Below are 14,000 nucleotides of genomic sequence, written 5' to 3' on the forward strand. Positions count from 1 at the left end.
TACAACACTTCGCTTAGTGACCATTCAAAGTTACAACGGCACTGAAAAAACAATATGACTATCTTTGACATTTATGACCATTGCAGCATCCCCATGGTCACGTGATCAACATTCGGATATTTGGCAACTGACTCATATTTATGACAGTTGCAGTGTCCCCGGGGTCATCTTTTGCGACCTTAAGACAAGCAAAATCAATGGGGAAGCCAGATTCACTTAACAACCGTGTTACTAATTTAACAATTGCAGCAATTCACTTAACAACTGAGGCAAGGAAGGCTGTAAAATGGAACAAAATTCACTTAACTAATGTCTCACTTAGCAACATAAATTGTGGGTTCAATTGTGGTTGTAAGTCTAGGACTACCTGTACATGAAATTGAAATTCCACTCCTAAAGCTCTCAAGGAACAGATCAATTGTATGAAAGGAAACTTAAGGCTGGCAATATCATGCCCAAATGTCTCTTGCCAGTTGGGATCAAAATCCACCCGTTTCTATATTTTGTTATTTAAAAGGGGGATACCAAGTGTTTGCAAAGTAGCAGCATGAACTATATTCATCTACGTATAACAGGAGCTCAGAAATAAAATGGATAAGCTATTTTCATTATTTATCTAGCAGACTATGGCTGTGTGTTATACGGCCTTACCTGGGATTTTAGCATCCTTTAGCTTTGAAAACTTTTTAAGAAAAATGCTTCTACCAGAGTCTCAAACTGGATTGGGGCTTCCAAGGAATTGGGGTGGTAATGATCCATGCTTTTTTAGAGCCGAGCAGCTTCACATAGGCAGAATAAATTTTTTCTCTAAGCTTTGCTTTTTATTTGACCTGTGCTCAACTGTAGGGCTGCAAAGTCAGAAAATACATACAATATATAGATAAACATTCAATAATTAAAAGTAAGTGATAAGAGTTACTTTATGCCTGCGTGGATCGTGGCTGATCCCAATGAAGAGGAGGCTGGTGTGGTGTCGCGCCAGCAGCCTGCACAGCTAGCGCTCGCGTCGGACAGTGAGGAAGCTGAAGAGGATGTGTGCCAGAGGCAGAGACTCAGCCAGGGCCTTCAGAACCTCCAGAGGCACCTTCAAGTGGAGAGAGTGAAGTGGAGGAGCCTCTCCTCAATGCTCGGGCACGCAGGGCTGCCAAAAGGCAGGAGTGGCTACTCAGGAGGAGGAGGTCTACTCGAGAGTAGGGCTTGAGGATAATTGGCCACTCCCTTAGCCTATTTAAGTCGCACGCAGCTAGTGCGTTCTTGCTGGAAACAACTCTATTATTATCAGAGTATTTTGGTTTATCATATCTTGTTTTCTGGGCTGGTTGCCAACCTTTGCCGGTCTTGTTTATTCTTGTTACTTAATAAATTTGATAAGGACCATTGGTGTGTGTCAATATCCTCGGAAATCCGGAGCTGGGGCAGAACAATTTTCAGGGATCATGAGACCGTACAGGTTGAGAATCTTTGCCTCTTCCTATGTACAATCAACATGGCATTCTACATTAATAATATTCCCAGTTCAGGGAATACTTCATTTTCCTGGGGTTTTTTTTTTTTTTTTGGCATTGCAAAAAATGGTATATTATTTTGGTATGAAATATATATTGCTATTTTCTGAACTGTATTAGTTCAAATGTTAAAATAACCTTGAAGATTTTAGTTTCGTTTGTAGAAGTTTATGAACAAAGGTTTGGAAGTTTTTGCACATTTATAACTTCTATTTCAAGTTCAAATTGGATTCCCTGACATTACTGTGATACGATGCTAACCCAATCTTGTTATCGGTTCCATGGAAATAATTGCTGCCTTATCCTATATTTGTTGACAGTATGTCCTGCATATAATAGGGCTTTTCACAAGCAACCTGCTAAAAATAGCAATCTTATTTGTATTTCAACAAGAAATGGCACTTATTTCAAGTACTATTGAATATTCAATCTATTCTCCAAAGCACCTGAAGGCAGGACAAGAAGTTATGGATGGAAACTAATTAAGGACAGAAGCAACCTAGAACAAAGGAGAAATTTCCTGATAATGAGAACAATTAATGGAAGAACTTGTTTCCAGAAGTTGTGAATGCTCCAATACTGGAAGTTTTTAAGAAGAGATTGGACAACCATTTTTCTGAAATGGTGTAAGGTTTCCTGCCTAAGCAGAGGTTGGACTACCTTCCAACTCTGTTATTCTGTTATACTTCCAAAGTTATGAATAGAGAAGTGCTACTCTGGGTGTAAGTTTTGCATCTTATACCTTTTCATCCTTATATTAACTTTTCTGCTTTTCTTTAGCACAATATTCTCTGCTGCTTGCAAGCAGTATGAAATGAAGCAGAAAATCACCCTAATGTGGATCAGATGAATCAGGGGTCCTTACATAACTAAATGCACTTTAGCAGATGGCACAGAATCTTTTAAAAAGACATTTCAGTTGTTAAATGAAATTTAGAGTGACGTCTAAAATTGTTCTTTTAGCTTTGTAAAATTCTTCATCACATCCCAAATGATATTAAAGAACATTTACACAATGGAAACTATTCTAGTGCTCTTTAACCAATTTTGCTGAGAAGCATAATAATCCAGAAAAGAGTCCACTTTTAATGTCAGAGAAGAGGAAGGTGAGTTGCATTAACCAGACCAATCCTTCTTATCACCCTCACTCTCCTGTGTTCAGAGGAGGTTACAGATCTGCATTGGAGAATCTGTTGTACTTGGAAATGAATCCAGGGCAGTGGTGAAATGTAAAATTTGTTACTACTGGTTCTGTGGGCGTGGCTTGGTGGTGGTGGGGGTAATATGACTGAGTGGGCATGGCCAACTTTTTTTTTTTTAACTTTTAAAACCATATTTTCTACAACCTCTTCGGCCAAAGAGGTTGTAAAAAATGCTTTTAAAAGCCTCTGACGATCCTAGCTCACTTGCCTGATCGGCAGAGGCTTTTCTTTTAAACACTCTGACAATCCCAGCTGACTTGCCTGATCGGCAGAGGATTTTCTTTTTTTTTTAAAGCCTCTGACGATCCCAGCTGACTTGCCTGATCGGCAGACGCTTTTTTTTTTACTTTTAAAAGCATTTTTTCAGCCAAAGAGGTTGTAGAAAAAATGCTTTTCAAGTTAAAAAAAAGCCTCTGATGATTGTGTAGCTCAGCTGGGCGTGGGGTTGGGGAGGGATTTTTGCTACCGGTTCTCCGAACCACCCGCCGCCATCGCTACCAGATCGAGGGATCCGGTCTGAACCGGGAGCATTTCACCCCTGATCCAGGGGTGGGATTCAGCCTATTCAGACCAGTTCAGACGAACTGGTAGCTCCAACAATCAGCTGAGAGCGAACCGGTTCGCTCCGACAATCAGGTGGGCCCACTTGCCCACCTCTGTGCTATACTGACCTATATTTCCTTTGTTTGAAGCCCAGCTGACAGGCGTGGCAGAGCGAATTGCTGCACCTTAGCTGTTTTAATCAGTTTTAGAATTGTTTTCCAACACACCGCTTAGCGAACCGATTGTTACACAGGTTGAATCCCACCACTGAATGTATCCCAGCATTTTCAAACCAGGCAGCACAGAATTACACCAAGGATCTATAAGGCGAAGAACAGACTTCCCAGGAAGGCATTCAACAGAATAGAGTAGAAATAGAATTCTTTATTGGCCAAGTGTGATTGGACACACAAGTAATTTGTCTTCGGTGCATAATCTCTCATAAGATCTTCAATTCTCCAATATTTTGGGGATGAATTGGCACATTGGAAGAGCAAGCCATGAGCACAGAATTTAGCGTTATGTGGGCTTACCCATTAATATTTACTTACGTTATGTGGGCTTATCCATTAATATTTATTATAATATACACCTAAGGCTTTAGAAAGGATGGAAAGCTATACTTTTGCAAACTAGCAAAAATATAGCTTTCCATCTTTTCTAAAGCCTTAGGCGTATATTATCAATGCTCAGTTGAATCTACCTGTGCCTTTTTTTTTTTTTTTTTTTTTTTTTTTACCATTGTAAGCATATTCCTAAAGAGAGGCCTCACTGGTCTTCCATTCCTCATTTTTATTTACTAAAAATGCTGATAGAGACTAAATTCTGTTTTAATTTGGAGCATATGCCAGTTTCCTTACTAATTTTGACAATAAAATAATCCTTTACAGATTAAAAAATGGAAGGGAGAAGAGGGTCTTGTAGGTACCAAGAGAGGTTTTAACACAGAGAAAAAGGTGCATGGTGTGAAAAAAGGAATCATGTGTTTTCAAAAGTATTTGATCTCTCCATATTTTGAGGTAATCAAACAAATATAAAAATCTGCTTTTTGAGCACAGCATATAACATTTGTGAAACCTGTTCAGTGTCACTCCTAAACTATAGAATGCACATTTTCAATCTTCTCTTCCGGCTTTCAGGAAAGAGCTTGAGAGCTTTCTCTTCAGCTGCATCTTATTAGTTATTTTAATAGTTTAATTTTAATTTAATTTAATATTTAAATTTATATACCGCCCTTCTCCTGAAGGACTCAGGGCGGTGAACAGCCAGAAGTAAAAAACATCAAATACAAAATTTAAAAAAACAATTTAAAATATATATTAAACAATTTGGCTCGACAGTTAAAATCCCCCATTTAAAAATCCAAATTAAAATTACACAATTGGAGAGATTAGGCCAGCCCGGCTTGATGAAATAAAAAGGTTTTGAGGGCCCAACAGAAAGTACGTAAATCCGGAATAGAATTAATGGTTTTAAATTTTAAGCGGTCCGTAAATCCGGAATAGTATTAATGGTTTTAAATTGTAAGTGTTTTTTTTTTAATCTTCATTGCTAGCATATTGAATAATTGATTATAGAAAGGATACAACTTGTAGGATTTTTTAAAATAAAATTTCTGAAAAGCTCCAGTGCTATTAAGAACACAAAACTCATGGAATCTAGTCCTTCTTCCCCAAAAAATTACTCCTACCAGAGTTTGCTAAATTTTTGGTTTTTTAACTCACTAAATCAATAAGAAAAGATATTTTTCAAAAAAAAAACAGGGAGTATTAGCACTGGGGTTTTAATCAAATAAACTAAAATGTGGTTTGTACATAGGCTCAATATAATTTGTTAAAAACTCTTGAAGGAAAAATCGCAGGGCAATACCTATACTGGCTCAATCACCAAAATAAGAAAATGCTTTGGTTCCACCATTTATTTTACCATCATAATAAAAAGTAATCTGAATTATGTTATTCAAAGCTTTCCCAAATTGTAATAAATTACTTTAAATGCTGGCATGCAGCAAAGCTGTCATCCAGCAATACAATTTAAACTCCCCCCCCAAAAAAAGTCAGTGGGGTTTCAGCTAAATTACATGCAATCCAAGCAACAGTCTTCTGCAAGAAAAAACTCAGTTGTCCTTGCCCGTTTCAAAGTTGCATTATGTCCATTCTCATGTAATGCAGTCAGTGTATTAAAAGGCAGGTTTGGAGCGATAAGATTAGGAGAGAAGCGACTGAACCTGATGAGGAGATCTATATAATATAGTTTCCGGATCTTTATAAGCATTATCAGGATTCATCACAGCTGCATAGAGTTCAGTGTAAGCTCGGCAGATCAATTCTGTGGACTGTTTTATTATCTGTTGTCTAAAACACAACCAGAATTAGACATGTAGATATACAACTGATGATAACAGAATAAACATAGAAAGTTCCTTAAAGAGTGAGAACCTGTCCCCTTTCTTTGCAGGAAGAAAAAAATGAAGGCCATCCTAATAGCTCCCTGCCTCTGCTCACTGCAAATGAATACAACCTCTTGCTGTAGGCAGAAGGCAGATGCTGTTGGGCAGCAATGGCAGGATGGTCTGAGGCTCTACACAATGCAAAATTGTGTGATTCTGGGGCCAACCTCTTCCCCCAATTATTTGGCAGCAGTGCAAGAGTTGTGCCTTGACCTCTGAAACAGCCACAAGGAATAAGACTTTCTTTTATGAATTTTTATACACCCATACCTTTTAATGATGATGATGGAAATAAACTGTAGCAATCAGTTTAATCATTCTTCTGGGATTGCCCCCCCCCCACACACACACATGTCCCTTTTCTATACTGGAACAGTATACAATTTGCAGCTAAACATGTGGCTGCAGCCCCTTTATCCCTCAAACGAATGGTTAGATGTAAAATAGCTTTGCAAGCAAACACAAAAGATGGCTACAATCAACTTCCTGGCAAAAGTATTGCACCCATTGAAAAGAAGAGTCTTTCAGCCAAACAATATGTTTCCAAAATGGTCCTGCTGCCTGCCTCATATAACAAAAACCAACTGAATCAGTAAGCTGTCATCCGCCAGTGCATCGGCCAGTCAAGGGCACTTGAAACATGCTTAGTCCCCAAATCAGCCCCCTCATGTTTAAGCCTTTGACTGTGATTCTTATGTAAGTCACATGCAAAGGAAAACAATGAATTCTGATTCTGTTAAAGAAAGGAAAAAAGAAACATTTTACTTACTTAACAGCTGTGCTCAGGAGAAAGTTTATCTGTGGCATTAACAGGCCATCAGGAGCAGACAAATAACGATCAAACTGGACCTGTCACCCAGAGAAAGGCAGATATTAATCAATGTGTGGTCCTCAAAAGACAGGCCCATTGCTCAGAAGGCAAGAATTAGAGCCAAACACTCTTCAAATGTATTCTAATGCTCCAGGGAAGGGAGAATCTGGATGCACAAAAAGAAAGCTGACCCCCAATATACCTCAACCAAAACTAAGCTGTAGCATGGAGATGTTTCACACTAGCCCAACTCTTTGTATGAGGAAAGGGAGTCAGTCCAGCCTTGTTCTTTTTTCTCTCTTCGCATTTGCCTCATTCTAGTCACTGCTCCTCACTACATGGGTTAATTTCCCCTCACAGAAAAAAAAATCCCTGCTCCTTAATTGTAATCCTTTATAGTTTATACATGTCAATTATTATTTTTTTCCAATTTGAATTATCAACAACTGTCAAACCTAAACATATTTTGAAGTGACGCATTCCAACTTTTGCCTTAGAATGCAATTTCTGAAGTCTCTCATGTTATAAAACACTACCAAATGTACTATATCAAAATAACTTATCTGGGGGGAAAAACTGATATGAAAATGAACATGAAATCTGAATCAATGTCATGTCCTCCTTAACATCACAGGAAAATTTGTTGTTCTGTAGTGGATTAACTAGAAGTGAGTGAAGAATTAAGTTATAAAATTCCTTTACATTACAGTGAAATATCACACCCCCTCCCCAGGGTTTCCATTATTTATTAAACCCATAGAAAAAAAAACAACAACCAAATCCTGAACTGAACTGTAAGTACACTTAAAGTTTTTGTTTTTTTTCCTTTCCTTTATTTCTAAAATTTTAGATCGAAAACACATTGGAATACAAATTAGCCCTCTTGTATCTAGAGAAGCATCTTCTAAACAGTGATAACACAATGACAAAGAAACTAAAACACCCACTCTCAAAATCCTATCCCAGTTTTCCTCTCTTCTCTTGTACAACAGAGAAAATGATTTATCTCACCATTGCAGCTTTTAATGACATAGAATCCATACTGGGTACATTAGCCAAGGGACCCTAAAGTTAAAGCAGAGATAAATAAATGAATAATTACATAGAATCAGTGTTTTAATAAAATCAAACCAAAAGCTACTTTGCAACAAGCCCTAAAACTGTAGCATGCTATGGATATTTATGGAATCATGCAATGATTATAGTTACTGAATTTTGGAGAGGGCAGGTGCCACAAGTCTCTAGATCAAATTTTGAAGTTAGTAATTTACTGATCTGGTAAAAGAAAACCAAATTAAGAGTGCTAAATAGCTAGCTATTGACTTTATGGAGGACAACTGACATATAAATCCACTGATTAATAATGTTTTTGTAGGTCTATTCGTGAAGAATTGTCTCACAGAAAGGAAAGAAGAGTATGTTGTTTGAAAGTTCCTAAAGCAAAATAAAATGTGTATTAAGAAAACTTTACGTAGAAAGACAGTACAATCTAAAAAAGAGAGGGGAAAGATTATCATTCAGGCAATTTGTGAGAATTTAGAATGTAGGGCATGTGATTAAAATTCTAGATGATCAAAACTGGGAAATCAGGCAGATCTCCTAATCACCCAGTTTTAAGAAGGTCAGAGAAAAACATTACTTACAGTAGCTTGGTCAACTTTATAGCACTAAACTAGAATGTGAATTATATAATTCTATAGTACGACTTATTAAACAAACCAGTAAAAGCAAAATTGAGTATATCACAATAAAAAAACTCTTATCATCTTATGAATTACAAACTTAACACTATTTTTCACAAGGTGGCTTGGTGTTCTAAAACTAAAATAATGCATTTCTTTTCCAGATACCAGTAACCATTGCTAATTTTTTGAATGGGAGGTTAAAAAAAAACCAATATGAAAATTGCAATTCCCAGTCATGTATGGGTTAACTAAATGGAGACAAGTCTACCTAATACAAGTTAAAACTTTAAATAAAACTCTACACACTGAAATCCAATCTATTCTTTTAAAGATACCACTATAGCTGTGTCTTTTTCAGATAGGTCAGGGTCTCATGACTGCCTTAAAAGCATACTTGTTGACATCCCTTTGAGGTCTCCTAAAATCTTATGAATAATCTATCTTCCTCCCAGCGTGTTTAAAATTGGGCCCATTTGGAGTTACTTTTTATTAAATAATTCTATCTGCAAGTCTTATTTCATTTGGTTGAAGAACAACTGTAAGAGTATGAAAATAAAAACAAAAACAGGACGTGTGGAGCACTGCAAAGTGCTTCTGGGGGCCAGGGAAGGCGAAAACGCGACTCGCAGAGGCCAAAAACTTTTTTTTTCTTGCTTTCCTCCTGTAAATCTAGGTGCGTCTTATAGCCTGAAAAATACAGTATATTACCCAAAGTAATTTTGATAACATGAAATTGGGTCTTGTCTCTAACCAAAATTTCAAAAGTTTTAAGATATTTCTGTTCCAACAAGAACTTGCTTGGTTACTGATTCTGAAATTCTGAATTATATTTATCTCAATATGTAAACTTTGCCTCTGTGAAATCGTAACCTTAATATCTCCTGTTTGTCATCCATGCTTATGCTAACATAGAGGAAAATGCTCTATCATATATTGTTCCTATAAAGGAGCATGAAGATTACTCATTGATGGAGGAACGCAAGTAATGTTAAGAGAAAACAAATAACTCAGTTCTAGCAATTATGATGAATGTGCTGCAACAAGTAAGGATTCTAAGTCGAATTGAAAGCAGTGATTTCACTAGCTTACAAATGTATACTTATTTGGATATATTAGTGAAGGATAAGAGAAGAAAAGAAATGAAAGAAATAAAGAGGGAAAGTAGAATATTGCAGGAAGAGAAAGCACAAGCCGTGTATGAAAATGGATTAGAAGATTGGAAGCCACCCAGAAGATGGGCAGCCATATTGTTTTAAATAAATAAACCAACAAATAAGGTAATCTCCCCAAAGAATGAAAATTGATACAAGGAAAGTGGTTACAGAATGCTATTTAGAACAGACACAAAAGTGGTATGCTACAGAGTGCCTCAGATCCATGAGTGTGAATATAAAAAAGAGTTTATTTTTATTTTATTATAGAAAAAGCAACGGGCTTGAATTATGGAAAGTTTTGTGTGAGTGTGCAGCTGAAGGCTGGTTGTTAAACTTCCATGATGGAAATAAAGTATCTATGAACATAAATGGAATATTTAGTGAATGGTTTAACATCAAGTAGGCCCTCAGTAGGGTATACAGAAGAATAAAGGACATCCCTTTAATTGTTTAAGGTATTTATGGATAAACATATAAAGAATGCTTGTAGCAATGGAACAAATGTATTTGGAGGGGCATGAAGTATGTGCACTTTTGTACACAATTACAGTGTTAGCCGAGGACTCAAAATTATTTGTTAGAAACCTGGGGAAATCTTTATTAGAATGGAAAAACCAATAGCAACACTGTACTATATGTGAATTTTAGCAGAAAGATAGCAGACAGTATGTAAGGAATGAATGTTTATCAAAAGAAGCAGAAACGGCTGTGTATAAGAGCATAGAATTGCCATGAAGGAAAGGAGAAAGCCATACAAATTATAGTTGGGTGGCACTGGTGAGCTCCCCAAAAAGGAGAGAGGATTAAAGAAAGGGTAATGTATTACTATGTATTCATATGCTTCAACAAGAATAGTTGGCAGCTGTGAAAACATATGGAGAGATATAATGAATTGTGTTGGTATAAATCAAATTTAGCTCTATTTTTTCTTCTTATCTCATGCCTTTAATTTCTTTGGCTTACTAATTCTTACTCTCTTTCTGGGTTTTGCAAAATATTGCTTGCCATGAAAAGAAACAGTATGATGGGTTTTGCATGTTATGTAATTATAGCCATACACGTAAACTCCTTTTTGAAACTAAGGCTTTCAGAAAGAATTATCCTTCCTGCTAAAGAAAAAGAAACCAGGAATTCTGAAGTATCTATTTAGATCCCAACTAAATATAGTAGATTTACATTTGCAGTTCAGGGTATCTGATTGAATGGAAATATTGGCTGAACAGCCATAGGAGTTTCCAAGTAACACAAATATGCAATCAAAAATAAGCAATCCAGTAACACTTACTCAGTACTGTGACAGTATTTGCACGTCATAATTGTCTATTAAATAGCTAAGAAACGGAGCCATTTGGCTAGTGTGCTGTATACTCCCATTGGCTCCTTCCAGGAATAGGAAGAATGGTGTACCTTACATCCATGCTTATAAACCATTCCTAATGGTTGAACATGTTACTCAAATGTAGGCTGATGGGGATGGTAGCAGGTTTCTTAAACATGAATATATTTTGCAGTCTAAAGATGTTCACATGAAAAGTTTAAATGTTAGGCAAAACACATAAAAAGAGGCTTGTCAGAAATGAGTATTGATATTGATAGTTTCCAAAATTATTGCTCACCTGCTCTGTCTTGTGTTGCTGTACCATGTTATAAATATAACTTAGACCCACTCTAGTTAATACGTAAGAAGCTTGTTCATTTATAAGGGTATCCAAATGTGCTTCAATCTAAAATAAAGACAGTGAATTTTTCATTTATTGCAAAGTATTTACAGTTATCATATGTAATATATTAATTTAAAAAAACTGGTAATGAGTTTGTGTAAGTTACATGCCATGAGTCTATGGATATGTAAATTCAATCTCCCAGCTGGAGTTTATGATGTTTTGAATTGTACTATTTTTTCCCAATTATTCTACGCGTATTGCAATGGCATTTTGCACAACCTGACTAGTCAGAAAGTTAATTCCATAGTGAAAAGTTTTTTGAATCCTGTCTTTGGAGATGAAGCAAAGATCAATGAAGAATGCACATTTTTTAATTTAAAAAATGCAACAATATTGTTAAATTAACTGCCAAAGAAGAAATAAGAGGAATACATAAATGATAAATTGTATTTTTCACTAATGGACATAATCTTTATCAAAACCCATGCATGTTCAGCTTGTAACCTTACTTGTAAATGACTGCTATTCTCCAAAATGGATGAGAAGTATGTTTTAGAGTCAGTACTGAGAACAATTCATCGTATCTATTATTTTTAATATCACAACAGGCTCTGTTCGGATAGTACCTTAGTTTAGTTAGAGGATTCTATTGTCTGCATAGGTAGCTTCCTATCTTTGCATTTTGTCTGGCCTTGGAAACAACAATTAAAGTTAGGGAAGGGCAAACTCTTCTGTGCATCCAACAGTTGTTTTGAAATAACCCATGGCCAGATTGAAATATGCATGTTTTAGACAGTATATAGGACAAAATATGAGTGTTTTGTTCTGGCTAAAAACTGAAATAGTTACTTTGGTGGTGGGGGGAGTGGAGTAAGAGCAGGACAAAGTCAAGACCCAATGTTTCCTTGCTGACATCATCAGGGGAGATAAAAATGGTATTGGAAAAATTGGAGTGTAAAGAGGCTGGTGGGATTTTCTGTGCCCAGATATCATTAGCAGCTGAGAGGAGTCAGAGAAAGTGTAAAAGAGTAGAGAGATAACCACCATTACATAAATATCAGCTTAGCTCTTTAAGAAACCATGGGGTTAAGAAAAAAAACCCCTCAATTGCCCCCTAGATTCTCTTTAGTATAAGAAGGGAGAGAATCTTGTCAGGCTTTTAAGAGAATGTTATTGTACCTTATTGTAAAGAAGGTCAGGAAGGTGACCTTAAGAAAAATGGGCAAGAAATGTTATATAATAGGCAAGAACTGTTATATAAGCAAAAACAGTAGGAATATTCTTTACGTCCCAGGAAAAAAGATAGAAGAATCTCAGGCAGATTTCTTCCTGATTCACTGGACTATAACAGGGTGAATAAAGCATAAAACATAATTGTATCTTTAAGATTCTGTTACTATACTTTACCTCAATAAAGTACAGCCTTACCCTCCCTTTGGAGTCTGATCTACCTCAAGGGCTGACACCTTAAAAGTAAAGCAAGGTGCCAATTGCTCATGTGATGTCTGCTTTCTGACGTTGTCTACTCAAAGGGTGGACAGGAGGGAAGACACTGGGAAGCCTGGAATGCAGGAGACTGAAGATAAATCACTTGGAAGAAGGGGGGAGAGAATGGAAGACGTACCCTAATCTTGTGCTACTAACTGTGAAATAACACCAGGATCCTCCTAGGTTTTGTTTCACCCAAAACCAAATCTCCACTTTGTGTTTTTGACAACAAAACATTTAATCAGAACTTTTAGGACGTAGTGGTTCATTTGGTTTAATCATGACTAAAACAATGGAAGAAACCATGGTGCTGCAAGCCAAAAACCTGTTTGCATCTCGGCTTAATAGGCTGCTAAAAATATGATTTAGTAAAGTTAATTGTAGGATGGACATAACCAGATAAAGTCTGTAACTCAACCATCTATTGCCAAACACAGCTCAATGATACCTGCTCCTCCCACCCATCTCATAGCTGGATCTAGAAAAATCTAGGAATTTCATCTAATTACAATGTAAAATGTTTAAAAATGAAGAATCTATCTAATAAATTATCCACTGGATAGCAACTGCAATTTATGTGCGCTGTCATTTAAAAAAAAAAAAACAACAGCTTGCAAATATGGCTCAGCTTTTTACGTTTCACTGCTTTGCTGCATCGGGGTTCTTAACCCCCATTAATGATTTTTTTTGTGACTGCATGCACCAGAGTGTTTACTTTAAATATAAAGCTGTGAGGATACACACATTTAAGAAGATTGTGTTGTATTTATTCCCTGTTAATGGTTAATGGCAAAGAAAACATCAGAAGATTGACTTTGGACATTTACCTGGTATTGTAACATTTCTAGCCTTTTATCTGTGAATTCAAACAGAGCCAGCATTGTCTTCATCATATGAAGTGAATTCACCATAAAGGTTGCCATGTCAGCAGACCCCAAGTTACTGGCAGACATAGTACACATCTGCAACAGAGGATCCAGCACACAAGACAGAACCTAGAAGAAAGCAGGAAGAGCATTACACTGACTCAGAGCAACCCTTGGGTATTTTCCCATTCTATTACTCCCCAAAAGAAGGAAGCTAATGCTGGGGGGGCGGGGGGGAGAGGAGTTTGCCGGCCTTCGAACACAATTTCAGGTCTTATAAATAAGCACTGCCAGCCATTTGCTCTTCTACATTTCCACATTTCAATCCAGTGTGTTTGCCAGCCGCTTATGCAACTTTTCTACATTTAGTCATGCTTTATTTGTTAATGTCAGAAAAGGATGTTGCATAGGAAAATTGCGTAGGCATAGCCAGTCCAAAGCAGAAGTGATAAAAACATAGATAGCTGATGATGCTTGTTGATGAGGCTTGCAGTATCCAAGCTATTCTGGGGGGTGGAGCTTGAGGGAAAGTTCAAGTTGCAAGAATGCAGTTTTAATGGCAAATGTTCAAAACAACTACCTACTCGTTCAGCACAGGCTGCTTGCCAAAGGTGGGGATCGTTTTCCCCGTTG

At 36.8% G+C, this 14,000-nt stretch overlaps 1 protein-coding gene across 2 annotated transcripts in view; it reads right to left on the reverse strand.

Moving 5' to 3' along the window:
• Window positions 1-5,153: 5,153 nt before the first annotated feature.
• The window catches only part of COG6 (component of oligomeric golgi complex 6), a 39,709-nt gene continuing 30,862 nt past the window's right edge, over window positions 5,154-14,000 (reverse strand). For both annotated transcript variants that reach the window (XM_070956038.1, XM_070956046.1), the window contains 5 exons: window positions 13,329-13,496; window positions 10,966-11,073; window positions 7,522-7,575; window positions 6,469-6,548; window positions 5,154-5,604 (listed from right to left, as the gene is read on the reverse strand). In XM_070956038.1, the coding sequence (XP_070812139.1) occupies window positions 5,457-5,604; window positions 6,469-6,548; window positions 7,522-7,575; window positions 10,966-11,073; window positions 13,329-13,496 (558 nt within the window). In that variant the 3' untranslated portion in view covers window positions 5,154-5,456. The remainder of the gene's footprint in view (window positions 5,605-6,468; window positions 6,549-7,521; window positions 7,576-10,965; window positions 11,074-13,328; window positions 13,497-14,000) is intronic.

The sequence above is a fragment of the Pituophis catenifer genome, unplaced genomic scaffold (genome assembly GCF_029215685.1).
Source record: "Pituophis catenifer annectens isolate HBS135680 unplaced genomic scaffold, rPitCat1.0.hap2 SCAF_1, whole genome shotgun sequence".
In the NCBI taxonomy this organism is placed as follows: domain Eukaryota; kingdom Metazoa; phylum Chordata; class Lepidosauria; order Squamata; family Colubridae; genus Pituophis; species Pituophis catenifer.